This window comes from Bufo bufo, chromosome 9 (assembly GCF_905171765.1).
Source record: "Bufo bufo chromosome 9, aBufBuf1.1, whole genome shotgun sequence".
NCBI lineage: Eukaryota > Metazoa > Chordata > Amphibia > Anura > Bufonidae > Bufo > Bufo bufo.
The window spans coordinates 27,943,047-27,966,547 of record NC_053397.1 but is presented as its reverse complement, the minus strand read 5'-3'; the positions used below and the strand labels follow the sequence as shown (position 1 = coordinate 27,966,547).

The following is a 23,501-nucleotide window of genomic DNA, read 5'->3' as shown; positions in this document are numbered from 1 at the left end:
GCTCATGTACCTGCAGTATGACGTGAAATTACCCTGACATATTTGGCATTTTGTGGAGTTTTGTGTGCTCCCCCAAAAATGAATAAATAAAAATTAAACACTAATATTTGCTTACCCTAAAATTGGGGGTGGGGGGGTAATAGAAAATGCAACATGTCCCGCCAAAATCAAGGTCTTATTCGATCATGTCAACGCAAAAGTAAAAAAAAGTTTTATAGGCCAGAATGCCAAGACAGAAATGGTGTCTGGTCCTTAAGGGGTTAAAGTGGTACATTTCCCTTGATCTCGTTTAGGTCGATATCCTATTGCATTAGGTCGGTATCACTTTCCTGTGATGTTCCATTGATGCCTTGTCTTTATCTGTACAGATCGAGAGTTTGACCCCGATATACACTGTGGAGTTGTCGATGTTGAGACAAAGAAGCCGTGCACTAGATCTCTGACATGCAAGGTGAGTCCGTCCCATGTTGGGTCGCCCTGGTTAGTCTTGGACCTATTCACATCTGAGGTATACATCCAGAGTGCTTCCTGATGTACACTTTGAGTCCATAGGCCCCTATGCAAAAAGGGCTTTTTGGCATTTTTTATTTATTTTTTTATGACCGCAGTCACTGGCCAACATATATCACTGTATACGACGGGGGATACTAGGGAGGTATACCTCCGACGTGGCCAAAACGACATGTGAACAGAGTTTTAGGATACCCGCACACTTAACTGTACGTGATACTGATTTTCGTGCTGTTTCTGCGTCACGTGTCCCCTGCAGATTTTGTCGCAGATGTGCCCCAGATTTTACCCGTTGCTTAAAAGAGAATGAAATCCGCAGTGTAAAATCCGCCCCAAAGATTTGATATGTTGCGTGGAAAAATAATCTGCACTGTGTAGATGAGATTTTTAAAATGTGCATTTGCTGCACAAACATCCTTGTTTAATCTGCGCAGTGTGCATGTGCTCTTAGGTTATGTCCATATGGAAAAGCTTATGCGGATTGTGCCACTGATCCACTGCAAAAACCGCGACAACCACATGGGCTGCCTTTTGGAATACACCCTTTTCTGTTGCAAAGAGTGAAATCCGCAGCATGAGGTCAATTCCTCTGCAGAATTTTTGCGCGGTCTTTGGATGAGATTTCTTAAAATCCCATCCACTTTGCTGAGACTGTAACTCTGCGTGGAAATCCACAGCAGAAAATGTGCTGCGTGTCGGCCACATGTAAACATACCCTAAGGCTACTTTCACACTCGCATTTGGTGCGGATCCGTCATGGATCTGCACAGACGGATCCGTTCAGATAATACAACCGTCTGCATCCGTTCAGAACGGATCCGTTTGTATTATCTTTAACATAGCCAAGACGGATCCGTCTTGAACACCATTAAAAGTCAATGGGGAACAGATCAGTTTTCTATTGTGTCAGTGAAAACGGATCCGTCCCCATTGACTTACATTGTGTGTCAGAACGGATCCGTTTGGCTCAGTTTCGTCAGACGGACACCAAAACCTCCAGAGGGGAATGGTGACTGATCGGAGGCAAACTGATGCATTCTGAGCGGATCCTTTTCTATTCAGAATGCATTAGGGCTGAACTGATCCGTTTTGGACCGCATGTGAGAGCCCTGAACGGATCTCGCAAACGGAAAGCCAAAACGCCAGTGTGAAAGTAGCCTTACTTGTATGGACAGCATGGTCCATGATATAGGACGCATCAGAAGATGAGAAGGGGGATGTGAGGGTTAAATGCGCAGCAGCGGGGGGCGAGGTATGTCTTTGTTACTAGATTACAGAAAGGTGGGTTTGTAAGTGGATTTAGGCTTTAACGCTATATTCATACTCTTAAGAGGCTTTCATGGTGGCAACGTGGGAGTTTTCTATACGTTCCTCTTGGCAGAATACTTTGTATTTATTCCTTTCTTGCTGTGTACCCGACGCTCCGCACTTTGTGGCGATACCATGCAGTATGTGTGTTTTAATCTTTTTTAATTTTTTTTGTTCCTCCCCTCCCTCTAGACACATTCCTTAGGCTACAGGAGAGCAGTACAAGGGCGCAAGAAAGGTTTTGATGTGTTATTAGCCGAGCACAAAAGTAAAACCAGGGAAAAAGAACTGCTACGTCAAGCTGAGCAACAACAGCAACAGACGCCTGCGCTCAGGGAACCGCATCCCTCACCTTCGAAATCTTCCCAGGAAACGCACCAAAATTCTCATGGACTTTCTGCCCCTGAAGTGAAGCCTTCGGTACCCAGCAAGGCTAAGCCTCACAACCCCAGTCTTCCAAGGTGCGGCTTACACTCCAGCCTCTCTTCTTATCACATTTCCAGCTTTCTGCCTCATCTTCATCCATTTTTTGGCGCTTCTGAATTCTCATCTACGATGAAATTAGATTTCCGACTTGTTGATCTATTAAATTATCACATAACCCCCCCAGGATTCCCCAGATTGAAGAGCCCACAGCACCTGAACGGGGCCGCACTGCAGTTCCCTGCACAGCCGGTAGCCGAGGCAGGGATACACTTTAACGGGCCGCAGCGTTGGTCAAGGCTAGTTTCACATTTCCGGCAGAGAACAGCCTGCTAGAATTCTCCGGATCCAGCACTGCTGGATGCAAACGGAATGCCTGCCGACCCCATTAACTAAAATGGGATCCGGCAAATATGCCAAGAATCAGCCAGACAGAAACCGCTCCATGCTGCGGTTTGTTTCCAGCCAATTCCCGGCATTCTGTGATGGAACTCGCTGCCGGATCACAATGCCGGAGATGTGATTGTGTGGAGTCCCAGAGGTCAGGCCTTCACTTAATCGTAAATTGATGGCTTATGCTAGCCTTATGCAATCACTTTATAGGACGGGCATGTCCTTTTTACAGTTATGGTGTCTATGATGGTTAGGAGAGTGTGCAGTTTTGATATCTTTACCTTCAAAAACAAAGCCCCGAGTGACAGAAAATCATACGTATGTTATTTTGCAGTCTGATCTTGCAGAGCTCTTGTGATAAATGGAGCCTGGGCCTGATGAGTCTTGGCCTGCACCACAAAATGCATTCGGAAATATTACTTTTTTTGCACATATAAGTTGATCACTGGTGAGCAATAAAAATAATTTATACTGATCTCAGAGTGGGAAAATCTAGTGATCATTCGCTATGGCTGGAGGCCCCATGAACATTATTATGCTTCCACATTATTATCATTCTCATGCTTTTTATTTAATATTTTTTAAATGTGTTGTAGGCAATCGGGCATGTACTTTTACCTGTCATTGCTTTTATGTTTACTTTTGCGTCTGTGCTAAAAAAAAAATATTTATGTCTTGTGTTTTTGTGTGTCGTCATGGCGGTCTCCAGGCCATCGGGTTACCCAGCGCAGCACAGTGGTAACGCTCCCAGTGGCTCACCATCAGTGCACGAATCTCCACAACCAGTAGTACCTGCGGCTGAGCCATCCTCCCGCTTGTCGAGCGACGAGGGGGAAGGGGACGAGAAAGAAGAACCCGCCGAAAAACTGGACTGTCATTATTCAGACCACCACCCTCGACCAGCAGCTGTAAGTAATACCGAAATACTGTGTGTGCCAATAGAAACCCCCACAAGGGTGCAGATGAGGAAATTGAGAAAAAAAAATGTTCTGTGTTTTCAGTTTTGCTCGTTTGGTAGCAGACAGATTGGAAGAGGATATTACGTCTTTGACAAGCGGTGGGACCACATCCGATGTGCACTTAACTTCATGGTGGACAAACATCTGAACTCCCAGATGTGGAGGTAGGTTGGATGGTGGAGGACAGACAGAATGCTCCCGATCAAATCTCATCGGACTATGGGAAGCCCAGTAAAGTGCCTGCAATTAAAATGTCAGTAACTGCTCTCTGTAGGTTTCTAGGTTATTAGTCTTCAGAGGTGCAAAAAAAAATAAAAAATACCTTTAAAAACTACTTTGGTGCAAAATATTGTGCTGATTAAATTCACAGCATCTCTTTAGTCCGAGCTGATTCAGAGCTCCAAAATCTCCTGCGTACTGGTGCAGGTGCAGTGCCGAAGACAGGTCAGCCTCAAATGTGTTACTGGGCATGCATCGGCGCAAGATTTCTCTGCAAACCTGAAGGTGGTGTTACCTCATGTCATTGACGCAGCAGGGGAGGGGCGGCAACGGCGCTGATTGGGATGTGGAGGCTCAGCCTAGTAGAGGTGTGCTTGGGCGGGCCTGGGCACTGGAGGGGGGCATTCCTGGGCACCATTGAAAGAAAATAACGCCTCCCTGGGCACCTTACTGCCTAATTTGCATATCATACAAAGATGATTTTTACAAGATAGAAAACAAAAAACGCCAAATGAAAGGTACATGAGGGAAGGAGGTGTTAATCTACATGCGCATAGTTTTACTTTATTAGTGATCACCCATGTGACAGATTTCCCTTTAAACACGCCATACACGCGCTACTTTCTTCCTGCATGGCACACCACACATTCGCAAACCGGTTTCTCGCATGCACCAGAAAGAATAAACCATTTATCTGCATTCTACTACTGCAGCAGAATTTATAATTACCCGATATTTTGGCTTCCTCCTGCATTTTAGGAGAAGAGAAAATGATGTCCAATTTTGAAAGCAAAGCTTGTGGCCATTCAGTGATTGCGAAATCCCAGCCGGTTCTGTTACCCACACACACGAGGCACAGCTCATATACTTATCATTAGAGGGGACCAGTCTCTTCACTTTGTCTTCGGCCTCATGCACACGACCGTTTTTTTTTTAAGGTCCGCAAAAACGGGGTCCGTGATCCGTGACTGTTTTTTCGTCCGTGGGTCTTCCTTGATTTTTGGAGGATCCACGGACATGAAAAAAAAGTAGTTTTGGTGTCCGCCTGGCCGTGTGGAGCCAAATGGATCCGTCCTGAATTACAATATGGTGCAATTGCAAACGGATCCGTCCCCCATTGACTTTCAATGTAAAGTCAGGAGTCCCTTTTATACCATCGGATCGGAGTTTTCTCCAATCCGATGGTATATTTTAACTTAAAGCGTCCCCATCACCATGGGAACGCCTCTATGTTAGAATATACCATCGGATTTGAGTTAGATCGTGAAACTCAGATCCAACAGTATATTCTAACACAGAGGCGTTCCCATGGTGATGGGGACGCTTCAGGTTAGAATATACTAAAAGAACTGTGTACATGACTGCCCCCTGTATTTAACTCATTGGTGGCCAGTGCGGCCGGCCCCCCCTCCCTCCCCTGTAGTACTGTAGATTCATTGGTGGCCAGTGCCCCCCCCCCCCCCCTCCTAATTAAAATCTCCCCCCCCCTATCATTGGTGGCAGTGGAGAGTACCGATCGGAGTCCCAGTTTAATCGCTGGGGCTCCGATCGGTAACCATGGCAACATGGACGCTACTGCAGTCCTGGTTGCCATGGTTACTTAGCAATTTTTAGAAGCATTATACTTACCTGCGAGCTGCGATGTCTGTGACCGGCCAGGCGCTCCTCCTATTGGTAAGTGAAAGTTCTGTGCGGCGCATTGCTTATAGCACAGACCTGTCACTTACCAGTAGGAGGAGCGCCCGGCCGGTCACAGACATCGCAGCTCGCAGGTAAGTATAATGCTTCTAAAAATTGCTAAGTAACCATGGCAACCAGGACTGCAGTAGCGTCCTGGTTGCCATGGTTACCGATCGGAGCCCCAGCGATTAAACTGGGACTCCGATCGGTACTCTCCGCTGCCACCAATGATAGGGGGGGAGATTTTAATTAGGAGGGGGGGGGCCCACTGGCCACCAATGAATCTACAGTACTAAAGGGGAGGGAGGGGGGCCGGCCGCACTGGCCACCAATGTGTTAACTACAGGGGAGGGAGGGGGGGCCGGCCGCATTGGCCACCAATGAATTTAAAACTGGGGAGGGAGGGGGGTGTGCCCCCTCCTGCCTGGCAGCACATGATCTCTTACAGGGGGCTATGATACGCACAATTAAGCCCTCAGGTGCAGCACCTGAGGGGTTAATTGTGCAGATCACAGCCCCCTGTAAGAGATCGGGTGCTGCCAGGCAGCAGGGGGCAGTCATGTACACAGTTCGTAGTATATTCTAACTTGAAGCGTCCCCATCACTATGGGAACGCCTCTGGGTCAGAATATACTGTCGGATCTGAGTTTTCACGACGTGAAAACTCAGCTCTGAAAAAGCTTTTATGCAGACGGATCTGCGGATCCGTCTGTGTGAAAGTAGCCTACGACCACGGACTCTGATGCCAATCTTGTGTGCACCCGTGTTTTTTCACGGACCCATTGACTTGAATGGGTCCGTGAACCGTTGTCTGTCAAAGAAATAGGACAGGTAACACGGATGCGGCTGCAAAATGGTGCATTTTCCGTTTTTTGTTTTTTTTTCCACGGACCCATTGAAAGTCAAGTCTGCAGGTTCAGCTAACAATACACAATAATGTGTATGGGGGCCTTTAGACCGGCTGTCTAGACCTGCACCAGATTTAGGTCCATTTTTGCATTACAGTGAAACCCACTTACATGATTGCAGGGCTTCCTTTGATCATGCTGCCGTCTCTTGACCTGACCACAGGGGTCAAATAGTTAAAGGCTATGTACATTTTCGGGTTCAATTTTCTATGATTGCATTTTACTCATTTTGGGCTTAGAATCATTTTTTCAATTGGTCTTTATTAAAAATATTAAGACATTCTGTTAACTGTTTGTCTAACTTTGTAAATCATACTTTCACTTTGTGGCTGCATCTAATAAACCTTATCTCTAAATTACTAAAAGGTCCTCAACACTTATTTAAGCCACTTTTCAGTCAGATAAGAATTGAGCTATAAGGAGTGTTTAGGAGGTCAGAGCTGCCTGATGGAACAGAGTAAAAATACAGAGCATGTCACTAGAGAATCTCAAGGCTGTACAGAGAAAGGGGCTCAACATTTTTAATGAAGACCAATTGAAAAAGTCTTTTTTTTAGCTCAAAATGAGTACAATGCAGTAATAAAATAAAAAAAATTGCCCCCAAATGTGTACATAGCCTTTAAAAATGGTCGGAGGTTCCCCTGATCCTCGCTGTTGGAGCAGAAGCTCAGACAGGTGAGCACCCATGGGACTCCTCAATGACCGCTGAAAAAACATATAGCTTGGTCGTTAAGGAATTGAAGGACACAACAGTCAGACGTATCTGAGGATTACATTGGTTCAGATATAGAAGCCATGATTTCCACCACTACTAATGTCCTAAATCAGGGATGTCAAACTCCCGGCCCTCCAGCTGTTGCAAAACTACAATTCCCAGCATGCCCCGATAGCCATAGGCTGTCTGGGCATAATGAAAATTGTAGTTTTGCAACAGGCGGAGGGCCAGGAGTTTGACATCCCGGTCCTTAATTCATGTTTTCCAGTGGAAATAGTGGAAGTTGCCAGTGGATAGGTGGCCATAGCAGGAAAATTTCATTCAGAGCGTCAAAAGGGAATCCGACTCATTCAACCCTGTCACAGGACAGGCAATCCTGAGGAACCCCAGTTAGATATGGCAGTACATCAAGTTGTTGAAGATGCCTTCATCTTACTTAATCAAAAATGATATCCACATCTCTATCAAAGTGTAGGGGCTGGCAGCACTTCAGGTAATGGAACGGGATCAGAGTGTCTAAGCCGTCTTCTTGACACTTGTCTTCTGTTTTATTTGCCAGGAAAATTCCTCCAGCGTCTAGCAGTTCATCCACACATGCTCCACACCGGACCAGCACAAATTCAGCGCCCGTGTTACAGAGTATGAACAACACTGGTTTCCTTTCGCCCAGCACAGTTACCTCTCCCCTGACCCCCGCGACCTCTCCCTGTACGTCTGTGGACAAAGTCCTTTCACAAGGAGCTACACTAAGCACTCACACTGCGACAGACCCCACCAGTAGTATGCAATCCAGACAAGTGTCTTCTTCAGCATCCACACCGTCAGTGCTTTCCTCATTGCCTAGCCCAGTCTCCAGCAAACCTCAAAAACTAAAATCCAACAAGGCTGTGAAACCTAAGGAACCCCCCGCCAGCAGCACGAACTGCAGTAGCAGCGGCTCAGGAAAGAAACGGAAAAATAACTCCCCACCCCAGCTGCTAGCGCACCCCCCTTCCCATTCCACTGAGTCCTTTAGGAAAAACTGTGTGGTGAACTCTGGAACGTACCACTCTCCCGGCACAACCTTGTCCCACGGCAGTCCGCATAGTGTCGGCCTCAATTTTGTGAACAATCGATCTGTGAGTCTTAAACACGACCAATCAGGGAGGGGTCCTCCGACGGGGAACCCTGCAGAATCCATAAAGCGCATGAGTGTCGTTATGAACAGCAGTGACTCCACGCTTTCACTCGGGCCGTTCGTTCACCAACCCGGTGACCAAGCTGTGAATTCGCACAACACCTTTCCTCATTCTCATGCTTCCCTGGACAAGTTTGCAGGGAAAAAGCGAAAGTCCTCAGCTGGTCCCAGCAGCATCACCAACAACAGCAAATCCGGAAAGGTTGCCAAACTGCCGCCAGTCAACAACATTCATACAAAACACAATAGCAGGATTTCAGGAACGCCGACGCTGACCAATAATTCACTTCGTCATCAGGTAAGAGATTGTGACTTGTTTTACTAGGCTGGATCTCTGTGAGTGATCGCCCACGCATTTCCTGCCAAAATTTGCAAACAGTCTGATCTTCGAGGTGACGGTACAACGCCACCTCTGCAGTTTCGGCTGTTGTAAATTAGACCCAACACTTTACTCAGGTCTATGATAGAACGTGTCTAATTTATGGTGAGGCGGAGGCTTCGTCATATCTTAGGCGCACCCCCCGGGTCCCTGTGCTCCTAGACTGAAATCCATGGCAGCTAAATTTCAGTCTTCTTTTAAGACAGAAAACTGACGATAAATGTCCCGGGCCCCCTTTTTCGGAAAGTGGCATGGGTGGCGTACAAACACCACTTGTGCCTAGCTTTAGGTGCAACGGCATTCAAATAGTTGTACCTTTTTTGACTCCAGAAACCTGGTGTGGGGGGAATGATGAAGGCTGCCTTCTATGTAGGGATTATGAGTGAAAACAGTAGAACACTGTGCATGTTCGTTGTCAGATTTTCCAAATTCGGTAGGGCTCTACTTCCACATTTTCCCCCTTTTCCTGCTGAACTCTTCACTGCAAAGCAAAATCTTTTGTTAAAGTGTCTCTCCAGGATTCAACAATGGATGACCTATCCCTAGAAGTGAATGAAGAGCGCCACATGCAAGTGCGGCCATCACTCCATTCACTTCTATGGAAACGCTGGAGATAGCTGGCTTGCTTATTTTTGCCGGTCCCATGGTACCCTCACCTACCTGACATGGGTGACCTGTCCTAGGTGATGTGCCACCCAGATGTGCAGAAATACATTGTCAGGACTGCTGTGCATGCACACGAGTCCTCTCCGTTATATTAGCAGGGCACAGAAGTCTGGACTGTGTATTTGAGCACTGGCAGTGGGGGAAATGAGGGCCAGTAACAAAAAACTACTCTTGTATTACTGCAGAGAATAGTCCAGAATTGTGCGACAGATTCCTTTTAAAGGGGTTTCCCCAGGACTTGGATATGCTCTTACCTCTTCTGACGTCTGTTTTAGTAACTACTTGCATCCCCATTGCATCTACTCTGATGACTCTGTTGTGCCGTTCCTCTATTATTTCTACTAGAATGTTATAAGTGACTTTCCAGCAGTAAGGGTACAGATGGGTGTAACCAGTTGTGGGTGCATCCCTGATACTGGCAGCACTGATTTGATAATGTCAAACTGTGATAGGACATACCAGTGGTAACACCCATCTGTACCCTTATTGCTGACTGCTGTAAATTAATTTAGCGGAATGGCACAACATAGTCATGATGCTCCAGAATTGTTATTACCTTGAGAATGCAAGTAGTTACTAAAACAGACCTGTCGTGGATGGGGACAATTGATAACCTAGTAGCTCCGGTGCCAGAAATCGGTTCCAGAACTTCACAGCTCGCTGCATTGTGTAGTGGACAGAGCTGGTTACTGCAGCGCTCCTTCGATTAACTGAGAGAGCACTACAGTTCCTAGCTCCGTCCAGTACACAATGGATGGAGCTGTGTAGTTCCAGTGCCAGAGCTATTCCTGAACAGCTGATTAACGGGGGTGTGGGGTGTTGGACCCTCACCAATCTGATACTGATGACCTATCAAGCGCTCGGCTATTTTGATACTCTGCATATTTGCAGTGCACACTTTCACTTTTGGGGGGGCATGTTCTGGTGATAGGTGCACGTCTCCGAAGTGGGACCTGCACCTATCGGACTTTGATGGTGTATCCTAGCTATATGCCATCAACATGTCAGATGGCACAAACCCTTTAAATGCTGACAGTGGAGAAATGGGGGGGCAGTAGGAAAAAAAAAAAAAATAGAAATTGGGACTCCTTGTTTGCAGGACTACTCATGTAATACTACAGATCATAGTCCTAAATCGTGGTAACAGATTCCCTTTTAAGGTGGCCGTATATCTCCATATGCATGGACGCTTGTCGAAGCATGCATGTATTCTCAGCGGAGTGAGGAGGAAGTAAGGGCATCACCATTCAGAGGTATAGATTGGGATTGTTCACTGGCATATACCTCCTATACAAGCCCTTTAGGTATCTTATTGTATAGGTAGATATGTACTTGACTTGCATCGTAAAAACAAAAAATGTATACTGCTTTATCCCTTTACCTAGAAGAGTGCAGAATACCACGCTTTCAGCCTTGCGTATGACAAAAGCACATGATTTTGGCATATGCGGAGTGCATAGGGTCTATGGGAGACATTTGTGGGGTCAATAAAGGTGTTGTCTCATCATAGACAATGGGGGCATATCGCTAGGATATGCCCCCATTGTCTTATAGGTGTGGGTCGCACCTATATAGACAATGGAGCCCCAAAAGTGAAGGAGGGCGCATTTGCAGCCGCCCTCCATTTATTTTCTATGGGGCCGGCGAAAATAGCCGAGCGCTGGCTCGGCTATTTTTGTCGAGCCCATAGAAGTGAATGGGAGCGGTGGCTGGTCATGCGCTTCTATTCACTTCTATGGGGAGCCGGCTTGGTGGTAACCAGACCGGAGTCCTTCAGCCACCACCTTGCGGGGCTCCGTTCCCGATATGCCCCCATTGTCTGTGATGAGACAACCCCTTTAACTAAGGCTGGCGATTTATATGCCAGTCTTAATACCCCTGCGCTGGCGGTGGATGCGCCTAAGTTATGTAGAGGCGCATGTTCCGGCAGCGTACAACAAGCCTAAACCTACACCAGCTCCCTTGCTGGCATAGATTTAAGCCAATTTCTGCGCAGAAAACGGGTGTAGAAAATGATAATTAGGATGGCCCTGCCGGCCCGCCCTTTTGCATGCCCCTGCCGCGTTCCCTTTTCTCTGCACTTGTGTGAGCGGCGTGGAAAGGGGATACTTTCACACTAGCGGTTTTCTTTTCCGGCACAGAGTTCCATCCTAGGGGCTCAATACCGGAAAAGAACTGATCAGTTTTATCCCCATGCATATTTTGCTGACAAGATCTGAACCTAATATATGTCAAAAAGGGGCCTATATTGGTTGATAAATGAGCCCCTTGGTATTTATGTAGTGAATGTGTTCATATAACCAGATGTGAGCAGAGTCCTAGATCATAGTAATGAATGGGTCTGTGTGCAATCCGCAAAAAATGGGGATCTGACCCAGCCCCAAAATACGGACATGTGTATGGGGCCTAAGGGAGTCGTCAACTTTTCTGTGAAGCCATACTCTAGCGTGTAATGTCATAAGCACCCGCTAAATCACCCCTGGCATCAGTTGCCTATCCAAGATGGAGCCTGTACCTTCTACTGCCCTGAAAGCATTCAGTGCAGATACAAGACGCCCTCCGCTTTCCTGCCTGCCCTGTATCTGCAGTAGATGAAGCGCCATGTCGGAAGGGCAGTGTATGCCAGAACTTGTTCATGTCACTACCCATGGGCACTGACGGGGCAATTCCATGCAGCCCAAGGTAAGCCCGGAGGTGATGTAGCAGGTTCTTATGCCGTTGCACACTAATATGTGAAAATACAGAAAATCATGCACAAAGTGGACAACCCCTTTAAATAGCAACTGTCTTTAATCAGAATGCATTGTCTTGCCTTGCACATAGTCTCCGTGCTCCAGCGGCCATGGTGCCAGTAAGCTGCTTGCAGTCACGTCGTTTTACCTGCGGACATGGACAGAGAACTGCAAATGGACCGCGGCTATCGGCTCCCCTTTTAGCAGGACTGGCTGATGGCACAGACGGTCATCAACTTGACAGGGGAGGGAGGGAGGTGTTGGGCGCGAGCAGCTATCACTATGGTAACAGATATTTCCCAATGAGCCGAGCAGCTATTTAACCCACTTTGTGCTGGAGCGGCTTTATTCTCACGTAAAACTCTACAACAGGCAAAAAAATAAAGAAGCTGCTGCTGCTGGGCGGCGTCTGAATCCATCCACTCCTCATCTGACGGCTCCCAGCGATCTCAAGCTGTGCTGCCTCTTATTGCACAACGCGTAGATGACATTTTGTTTCTGGCACATCATCCAGACAATTATTTCTCTCCGCTGGGTAGGAGTGACGCTTGTACAGTCAGCATAATCTGCCGTGCACCAGCCTCCGCTTATCCAGTCCCAGTTTGATCACTTTAGTCAGCAAAGACCGATTAAATTAGCCCGCTGCCTATGAGCGGATTTGCACGGCGAGAGGAAAATCTCGGCATTCAAAAAATCAGAGAAATGGTGCGTTTGGTAAATGTTCTCTGCCCCCCCCCCCAAAAAAAAAAAAAGACGCTGCATGGTCAGGAGGAAATGAGCATCAGCGTTGAGCTTCCAGTCTATTACATCATCCCTTATTACAATGTGTTCATACGTTGCCGCTGGTATATTCACACATCACCGTCATATGGTGATTATAGCAGCGGTCTTCCTAAAGAGTTTTGCAGTGATTTTGTGCGAATGGATACCAAACATATTTGACTACCACGTGTTCTTTGCAGTCCCAGGGATACTATGAGTGACTCCTTCATTTAACTTGTCAAAGGGTTGGACAGTCCCTTTAATAATGTGTACGTTCACCTGACTGACGCAGGCATTTATAAAAGGTTCACTGCGAGCTAAACTAGTGGGTGCTAACACCCTCCCGCTGTACAGCCTCCAGAGCTTCGGTTTGCTGCATACTGTGCCTGGTATCCAGCTGAAAAGGACATTCGTGCTGTTCCCGGCCAATCACTGTTCTCAGCACTGTTTATTGGCTGACAGTATCTGGTAGGCTGTCGTCACAGTGCTCCTCCCAGATGTTCTTTTCAGTCGGATACCGGGCTCAGAATGCAGCCCCCATAACTCTGTTTTTAGGGGTTTATAGTGGGAGCTCGTTGCGTGACAACCAGAATGTGAGCCTGACTTATCTTGGGGAAAAAAAAATCTGATCTCTTTTTTGAAAAGAAACAGCAGGGTGTGTGAACGAGGCGATAATGTCTATGGGGTGCAATCTGGATTTCAAGTGTCAAAGTGTCACTACTGAAACGATCATCAAAGTTCCTCACACTCCGTATAGAAGTCCCTGTTGTCCATTACACGCAGTTTTTTAGAGCAAAAAAAACGCAGCGTAATACAGTACCGGCAAAGTAAATGTGATTACCCAAATCTCAGGTTACATTTTGCTTCCGTGTGGAAATTGACCAGCCAGGCAGATTTTGAAATCTTCAGCATGTCAATTCTTTGTGTGAATTTTTTATTTATTTATTTTTTTGTGCAGATTTCACAGTTTTTAATGCAGTGGTGGGTATCTGCTGAAAAGCCACATCAAAAACTGCAAGTGACACATGCGGTTTGTGGTGCGGAAATGCTCTGAAATCTGTGCTAATTTTCTGTTTGTAAACCTTTTAGGATACTTTCACACTCGCGTTTTTCTTTTCCGGCACTGAGTTCCGTCCTAGGGGCTCTATACCGGAAGAGAACTGATCCGTTTCTTCCTAAGGGCTCTTTCACACCTGCGTTATTGTCTTCCGGCATAGAGTTCCGTCGTCGGGACTCTATGCCGGAAGAATACTGATCAGGATTATCCTAATGCATTCTGAATGGAGTGAAATCCGTTCAGGATGCATCAGGATGTCTTCAGTTCCGGTACGGAACGTTTTTTGGCCGGAGAAAATACCGCAGCATGCTGCGCTTTTTGCTCCGGCCAAAAATCCTGAAGACTTGCCGCAAGGCCGGATCCGGGATCAATGCCCATTGAAAGGCATTGATCCGGATCCGGCTTTAAGCTAAACGTCGTTTCGGCGCATTGCCGGAGCCGACATTTAGCTTTTTCAGAGTGGTTACCATGGCTGCCGGGACGCTAAAGTCCTGACAGCCATGGTAAGTGTAGCGGGGAGCAGGGGAGCAGGGGAGCAGTGTACTTACCGTCCGTGCGGCTCCCCGGGCGCCCCAGAGTGACGTCAGGGCGCCCCAAGCGCATGGATCACGTGATCACATGGATCACGTCATCCATGCGCATGGGGCGCTCTGACGTCATTCTGGAGCGCCCCAGGAGCCGCACGGACTGTAAGTATACCGCTCCCCCGCTCCTACTATGGCGACCAGGACTTTAATAGCGTCCTGGGTGCCATAGTAACACTGAACGCATTTGGAAGACGGTTCCGTCTTCAAATGCTTTCAGTACACTTGCGTTGTTACGGATCCGGCAGGCACCTCCGGCAACGGAAGTGCATGCCGGATCCCAACAACGCAAGTGTGAAAGAGGCCTAATGCATTCTGAATGGAGAGCGATCCGTTCAGGATGCATCAGGATGTCTTCAGTTCAGTCATTTTGACTGATCAGGCAAAAGAGAAAACTTGCCTGAATGCCGGATCTGGCATTCAAAATGCCAGATCCGTCATGCGCAGACCGAAAAAAAGGTTAAAAAAATAAATGCCGAAAGACTGATCCGGCATTTCAATGCATTTTTAAGACTGATCAGGCAGGATCCTGATCAGTCTTACTAATGCCATCAGTTGGCATACGTTTTGCCGGATCACTCTGCCGCAAGTGTGGAAGTGGCCTTAAGCTACTTTCACATCTGCGTTTTTCCTTTCCGGTTTTGAGATCTTGCAGAGGATCTGAAACCCGGAGGAAAACACTTCACGAAACTGAACATAATAGAACTAGGTGCACCAGGATGCATTCCATTCTGTTTTGTTGCATTCACATGCCGGACACAAAACCACTGCAAGCAGCGTTTTTTGGGTTTTTTTTTGTGTGCGTCATGTGATTCTGATCAAGACGAATCCGGCGTGAAGGACAATGTAATTTAATGGTGCTGGATCCATCTTTTCGGACATGAAAAAAAACGGATTCAGCGCCCATTCACTTACAGTGGTTTTATTGCCGAATCCGTCTTATTCATTTTAGAGATAATGCGACGGATGCAGACGGTTGTATTATTTACCGGATCTAGCAAAAACACAGATGTGAAAGTAGTCTAAGGCCTCATGCACACGACCGTTGTTTTGGTCCGCAAACTGCGGCTCGGATGCGGACCCATTAACTTCAATGGGGCCACAAAAGATGCGGACAACACTCCGTGTGCTGTCCGCATCCATTGCTCCGTTCCGTTGTCCGCAAAAAAATATAACCTGTCCTAGTCTTGACCGTTTTGCGGACAAGAATAAGCAGTTATATCAATGGCTGTCCGTGCCGTTCCGCATATTGCGGAATGCACGCGGACGCCATCTGTGTTTTGCGGATCGCAAAACACACAACGGTCGTGTGAATGAGGCCTAAGTCAATGGTGCCTGATCAGTTTTTTTTCATTACAGGAAAAAAAACGGATCAGGCGCCCATTGACTTCAGGTTTTCAGATCCTCTGCCGAATCCTCTGCAGATTTGAGAGTAGCCTTATCCATGTGCGCATAGCCAAAGGGTACTGGCACTTGTTGCATATTTCTTTGCTGAAAATCCACATGAAATCTGCTTTTAAAAAAACACACAAAACACTTTTTATTGTGGACTTGATGTGGTTTTTGGTGCAGATTTTCTGTTAACAACCCCATTGAAGTCTACGGGGAAAACCACTCTACATAAGGTGCAGGATCGCACAGGCAGTTGACATGCTGCAGATTTTAAAATCCGTACAACAGATCAAATTGGCAAATCTCATTCACTTAGCTGGTGCTGGATTTTTTATATTTTTTGCACCAAAAAAAGCGTGTGTGTATTTGGCCATAATTTGTTAAAAAACTAGCTGAATCTATGTTTTTTCTACCGCCACATGGAAACATCCAGCTTCGCTTTTGGGTCAGTGTAAGTGTCTGAGACAACTCCCCGAGGGGTGCGAGGGCCCCGCCGGCAGCTTCTTGTTGTGTACTGAGGGGGGGTCACATTACATTTGCTTCATCTCGTCTCTTACTCTTTTTTTTCTTTCTGTTTTCCAGCCAAAGGCTCGTCCCTGACAGTAGTAATTCCAGGAACTGGACAACTACGGTAACAATCACAAACCTCCAGCTGGCTCTGTGGGCTCCAAGATGCCTTTGAGTTTTCTCAACCTTTTCCGTGGTCCTCAGGTGTGTGGAGTGTTTTCTGAGTTTTGTCAGCTGGACAGAGGAATATCCCCCCCACGAAGCCATGTCTGTAGCAGTCAGTCCCATCGCCGCTTCTATCAGTGTTAGTGGACTGAGCCGCCTGCTACAAACCCCGAGATCTCACTTTGCGTCGAGCGCGAGCTCATGTCCTCCGGCCCGTGCGAGAGAGGAGAAAAACTTCACTGTAACTTTTCTGACAGGAATGACGTCTTCTGATGCCCATCATTGTGGACACCACCGCCACCAGGAGAGGAATATGGCTTTATTCTTTTACAGCAATGCTCCAGTGGAAAAAAGAAAGAAAGGAAGAAAAAACTACTAAAATAGCACAATTACAAAAAAAAGAAAATATATAAAAAAATTCTAATAATAAAGACTATGGGCTGGCCGCCTTTTTCCAGGTTACACGTGCTAAGAAGCTTTGAGGAGTTTTAATGTCAATGATATTTTCTCCAAATTACGTGATTTACTAAAATTTATGTTCTCTAAACTTTTACGGTGATTGTACTGGTAAAAAACAAAACAAAAAAAACCCAAAGTAAAGATGAGCAAAAAATAAATAAAAATAAAAACTTGGTAAAGATGCCAAAGCTCACCACACAGTTAGACGTAACGGTTAGTGAATGGTTATGCCGCATTCCCTGCCCATACTGCCACCTGTTGGCGGTCTGGCAGCCATTGTTTTGTTTTTTTGGGTCACATCACACCCCCATTCAGTCACTGCGCAGCCTATGGGCTAAGGCACTGCTAAATTGCCATAAAGGTTGGAGACTGGGAAATTCTAGGAATGACAGTCCTGACCGCCATAGACCCATCAGCCATGTTTCTTGTAGACCGCGAGTCCACGATCACCAATCGGGATGGGGAGGGGACGACGACGACGACAAAGCTTTGATTCTGTTACCAGGAAGTGTTGACGCTGGAGGACATTTGCCGAGACCTCCATGTCTGCTTGCTACTAATATCATTGGCTATGGGTTTGTCGCACACAGGCAGCTAGATTTCAGCAGGCCCAGGGTAATCGCTTTAGTTTTGATACCCTATGAGTGGCGTCCTGTTAAACCATCCCCTTTAAGCGCCCGTAAGATGGTGCCCTTGTTACTGGGGAGTTACCTTTGTCCAGTCAGCGCTGACCGGATCGGAGCTTGTAGCGAAACGCCCCATTGCATGTTAATGGTAATGCCCACTTGTCTATTCTATGCATTTCCAGGAGGAATAACAGAGGAAAGAGACACTGCTGTGTTATGCTGTGGGGAATACAAATATTTGCCAAAACGGACGTGTCAGGAGAGGCGTCAGATCCTGTTTTGTTTTTTAGTATGCAATGACTACTGTGTGCATCTCTAGTGACACAATTTGAGAATCCGCCCGATCGCTGGCCGATCTTTGTATCATATCTTCATTATCTTTTTTTTTGCTGTTTTTAAGTTCATTTGTAACATGTACAGCCTAGAACATATGTATTCCTACCTGGAAACCATGGACAAGCTGCTGCTGTTGCTGGATCCTTTTAGAATACAAATTATTATAATTGCAGGAGAGATTACCCTCATTAAAGCTGATTTAAAGGCCCTCCGTCAGCAGTTTTGTCCCTATGACACCGGCTGACCTGTTGCTCTTGGCAGCTGAAGGCATCTGTGTTTGGTCCCATGTTCATATGTGCCCGCATTGCTGAGAAAAATGATGTTTTCTTATATGCAAATGAGCCTCTAGGAGCAACGGGGGCGTTGACATTACACCTAGAGGCTCTGCTCTCTCTGCAACTGCCGCGTCCTCTCCACTGTGACAGGGCCAGGCAGTGAAAAGCTCATCACCCTTGGCCCGGTCAATTAAAGTGCAGGGGCTGCAGCAGTTGCAGAGAGAGCTGAGCCTCTAGGTGTAATGGCAACGCCCCCGTTGCTCCTACAGGCTCATTTGCAAATATCAAAACTCAGCAATGCGGGCACATATGAACATGGGACCAACACAGATGCCAAGCGCACATGTAACAGGTCAGCCAGTGCCATAGGTACAAATGTCCTTTAACCCCTAACCCTTTGGCAATAAACATCTGCTCAGCCAACAGCTGTCTATAGAGTATGTGCAGCATAACCCTACAAATACCATAGCATTCACATTGCGCATTCATGTACCAGACTGCAGGGGGCAGCCCCACAGCCGTTAATAGGACATCATTATAAAAATAACCCATCCATCAGCAGCAGCTTGTTGACAGTTTCCAAGTACTAGCAGGAGAACATCCAAGAGGGTAATGAAGAGATTTTACATTGGAAATGTATTCTGCCATCCACAGGACAAGTTAGAAAATGAAATCCATAATCTGATTGGGCCAATCAGTATTAATCCCCCCCCCCTTCCCTTTAAGGCGGGAATTGTCCAGGTTGTCTTGTCCATGGGCTGTGTCAATATCGGATCTGGGTTGGACGCCGTGGCCGATCAGCTGTTTCACTTCAATAGGAGCTGCGCTGCAGTAACCAGCTCTGTCCACTACACCAGGGATGGAGCTGTGGAGTCCCGGCATTGGCGCTACTCTGAAACAGCTGATCACTGGGTTGTTGGAAGCGCACTGATCAGATATTGATGGCCTATCCTTAGCACAGGCCATCATTGGTAGAAATCCTAAAAAACGCTGGTTTGCAATACCACAAACTACCTGTGAACAGAGGTGGCGGCATTTTTGGAAAAAAGCAGCCATGTTTTTTATAATCTAAGATGACACCCTTTAGTGGTGAAAACTACAAAAATTGAGTTACATTTTTGAGAATGGTTTGTTACGGTTTTTTCTGCCGCAGGGGTAAAGACACGTACATATAGGCTTATATAAAACCATAGAAAAATCCAGCATTTGCAGACAAACGATCCGTAGGTGTCAAGTCCGTTATAAGCAGATCTGGTTCATATACCCATGTGTCAGGGAGCGGCATATACCAGTCCCAGGTGGTGGCCACATGATTGTATTGTATCGGTATTACTTAAAACTCCTATTGTTTCTTTAACCTGAAAAAAGAAACAAAAATTACTATTGAGAAAAAAAAATTACGTTAAAAACAACGAACCCTACTTTTTGTATCCTTTATTTTGGAATTTCTTCTATGATAAATGAAAAAAAAAAAAAAATGAAGTATCCCTATTTCAGAAAGCGTATTTTGTTAAAAAAGAAAAAGAAAAAAAAAAAGATTGTACATAGTGAAATATGTATTTTTGCACAGGTCTTTTTTCCCTTCTATCCAATTTTGGTACAATTTGAGATCATCTAATATTTATTTGTTAATAAAAGAAAAAATACCTTTATGATTTGAAGTGATTCACTGCCAAGCCGATATTCTAACATGTCTAAATGAGATGCAATTCGAGAGGATTTCCTCCATTTTTTTTATTTTATATAATTTTTGTTTTTTTTTGCGAGGGCCGGGTCGTACTTTGGTATCTACGGAGTGGATTAACGATGGCGAGTCGTACGCGCCGTTTGCTTTATATTAGAAGAAAGTTCATTTAAACCTCTCACTGTAGCTAAGGGGCTCGTGCGTAATTTTTAAACTTTTTTTGTTCTATACCTGTGTGTGCAAACGAGGGCACACGTGTGCTTGTGTGTGATTTCTAGACCTACCGAGAAAATGAAAGTGCCTGGTTCTAGTTTCCGAGCTGTACTTTTAGCTTTTCCTTAAGACTTGAATGTTCAGTTGTGTTTTCAGAGCTTGCTTTTTTTTTTCTTTTTGTTTTTTTTAATATCGTGGCTTCTGAGATTTTGTAATAACAGGGATGAAATTATCGCGAATGATTCGTGGCAGCCTCTAAAACGACCATCCTGCCAAAGGGAACCACGAGTCGCTGACTGATCTCTTTGGCACTGGGTCAAAAAAAAATTGGTCATTGATATTTGTTGTCCTCCTACCTGCAGTACAGCAGGTAGATACATTATCATGTCCAGAGTTGGCAACCAACATGTACGTGTAGTGTAGCTAATGAATTAGAACAAAAAAAATAAAAAAATAGATTACTGAATTATTGAAGAAAAAAAATAGTCAAAAATATTTTTGATTTAAATAGGTGAAATAAGCCAGATACCTCGCGGAACCTGACTCTATGTCCAAATTCCTAATGGAATGTTGCGGTCTAACGATGTCTTCCTCGAGTTCCCTTTTGCCAAAAAAATTCTTTTGGTTCCCTTTGGCCTTTCTTATAAAAGGTGACCTGTGACTGTAGACCCGGTGGTCTGCAACTCGTGGCTCTCTATGCTGGGGCAGTTGTTTGTAGCGTCAGGCGGCACAGGTTGTAGACTGCTACTCTAGCCTATGGTGGTAGACATTTTGTGGTCTCCAGAAAACAAAAACGCAGCTAATATTTACAAAGCCCTGCTTTTGTTATGTTAGATGACAAAATGGCTGCCTCCAGTGACGGGTTCTGTTAAAGGGAGTCGGCCGCCGTGCAATCTGCAGGCAGCATCGAATAGAGCTGGAGAAGCTGAGCAGATTGATATAGAGCCTTGTGGGAAAAGATTTTGTAAAGATTGTAGTTTAGTCCTTTAAACCTCTACTCTTTATATGCCTCTGAGTCATGTGGGCGGGGCCACTCGGTGATTGACCGCTAATCCTGTATGACCTAAGCATACAGGGAGGGCTGTCCGTCACTGATTAGGACCGCCCACTTGCCTGATGCATAAAAAGAGAATGAATAAATTGCAAGTATTACTGAATATCCTCCCTCCAAATCTATATATCAGTCTGCTCAGCTCCTCCTGCTCTATAACATGCTGCCTGCAGTTTGCACTGCATTTCCCTTTTGAAGTTGTTGCATGAAGAAGAAGAAAAAAGAAAAAATTCTGATACTTCAGCACTCTTGTCTATGGGCTGTTTCTGCAGCTCTGCCACTTTTGAGGCTGAGCTGCAATACTAGACACAGACCACAGTCAAGGATGGCGCTGTGCTCTAATCTCATACAACCCCATTAAAGGCTATATCCCCCTTTGCAACCATTTTTATTTTATTGTCTCAATGCTTCTAAAATGAAACGTGAAGCAATTTTGCCATAGGCCATAAAAAAAACTGCCATTTTGCTTCAATGGCTCCTATACAGATCTTTGTCTCCATGGTAACAAAAAAAAACAAACCCAGTACCGTCTGATCCTGCAGTCAGCCTCCCTTCTATCTGTCCATTTACTGTTTGATAACCTGCCAATTGTACATTAGCGAAATAAGAGACAGATAGAAGGAAACATGACTGCAGGATCAGACTACACAAAGATCACTTGTAGTCTGTTACCATGGTAATGCATTATCTGCCTAGGAGCTGTAGGAACAAAACAGCAGGGAATTAATAAGACCTATTGCAAAGTTGCTTTATTTAGATACATTGATACAGTAAGTAAAATTAAAATTTTGCAAAGCTGGTCACGGCTAGGGATGAGCGAACTTAATATTTTAAAGTTCGGGTTGGGGTATATGCTGAATTGCGTTATGGATTCCGTTACTACGCACCATAACGCAATTCCATGATGGAAGGCCTCGAAAGGCATTCCGTTGTTCATTCCGTCATAATAGAAGCCTGCATAACGGATCCGTCTGGTTTTTCGTTATGCTCGAGTCCTTTCCTGCATAACGGAAACCGGACGGATCCGTTATGCAGCCCATAGACTTCCATTATGACGGAATGAATAACTGAATGCCTCCCGTCTTGAAATTGCGTTATGGTCCGCGCTAACTGAATCCATAACGCAATTCGGCATATACCCCAACCCGTACTCTAACTTCAAAATATGAAGTTTGCTCATCCCTAGTCACGGCCTTTGTATGAAACGGGTGTAGGACGAATGGTGGACCTCAAAACCAGGAGGGTAATGTAGGATGACGTTACGTACGACAAGGTTTGCATTACAGGTTAACACAAGCACTACAGGTCGTCAATGTGAATGTAGTTCTTGAAAATCATCTTGGCTCGCTCGCTTCTCTCTGTACAATGTGTGAATAGTTTGAGAATTTGTACATCATAATCAAGAGCATCTGATCAGCTGGACTTTTGGGTTGCTGTATAGTTCATGAACAAACCAATGTCATGGGATAGAAATTACTTTGGATATTTAAGAGAAGATCTATAGTTCTGTTTTGTAACAAGTTTCTGTAAATAAAATAATTTATACTATTTATAAGAAAACAGATTGTGCTTTGCTTTATGACAGAAGACAGGTGGAACGAGGGGGGAAATAATTCATGGTCGGCGACATCCTACGTCCCCCCGCCTAGAAATACCCCTTCAGTGGCAAAAATTGCTGCCATGGAATTCTCATCTTGCCCACAGAAAATCCTTGTATCCATCCCGTCTTTCCGTGACGGGATGGTCCTGCGTGAAGGATCCGTGTTGGGTCTGTGTGTCATCTGTAGACACTGTCATTTAAGGACTCATGCACGCGGCCGTAGCTGTTTTTGCTGTCTGCAAATTGTGGATCCCGACTCGTTAGCCTGCTGCCATTGTTTGTTTGTTTCCTTTACAAATGTCCTATCCTTGTCTGAAAAATGTATAAGAATAGGACATGTTCTATTGCGGCCCCATTGAGTTGAAAAGGTCGGCATCTGATCCGCAAAAAATGCATATCGGATGGCGACCAAAACCACAGTTGTGCGCGTGAGCCCTAAGTGTGTAAACCTCGTCTAGATTCCTACAGAACATAGTGTACCGTTCAACTTTTCCTGAGTCTTCCCTTCAGTCTCCATGCTACCACGGGGCTCCGTTGTTTACAACCCAAACTTGTAGGTTGAGGGCATAGATGAGCGGTAGCCGCAACACTTTCCATAGCGCTGCAAGATCAGACAGAAACGTAAACGCCTACTACCCCCCATCCCTGGGCAAAATACTCCGACCACTACACCCTCCATCATTCCCTTGCTGTCTCCTCCCACACAGCAGCTTGAGAGTGT

General features: G+C 45.7%; 1 protein-coding gene across 2 annotated transcripts in view; it reads left to right on the top strand.

The window, feature by feature from the left end:
- Nucleotides 1–18,048, top strand: part of ATXN7 (ataxin 7) — a 120,837-nt gene extending 102,789 nt beyond the window's left edge. For both annotated transcript variants that reach the window (XM_040408620.1, XM_040408619.1), the window contains 6 exons: nt 369–451; nt 2,011–2,279; nt 3,344–3,542; nt 3,636–3,757; nt 7,675–8,590; nt 16,447–18,048. In XM_040408620.1, the coding sequence (XP_040264554.1) occupies nt 369–451; nt 2,011–2,279; nt 3,344–3,542; nt 3,636–3,757; nt 7,675–8,590; nt 16,447–16,464 (1,607 nt within the window). In that variant the 3' untranslated portion in view covers nt 16,465–18,048. The remainder of the gene's footprint in view (nt 1–368; nt 452–2,010; nt 2,280–3,343; nt 3,543–3,635; nt 3,758–7,674; nt 8,591–16,446) is intronic.
- Nucleotides 18,049–23,501: the final 5,453 nt, after the last annotated feature.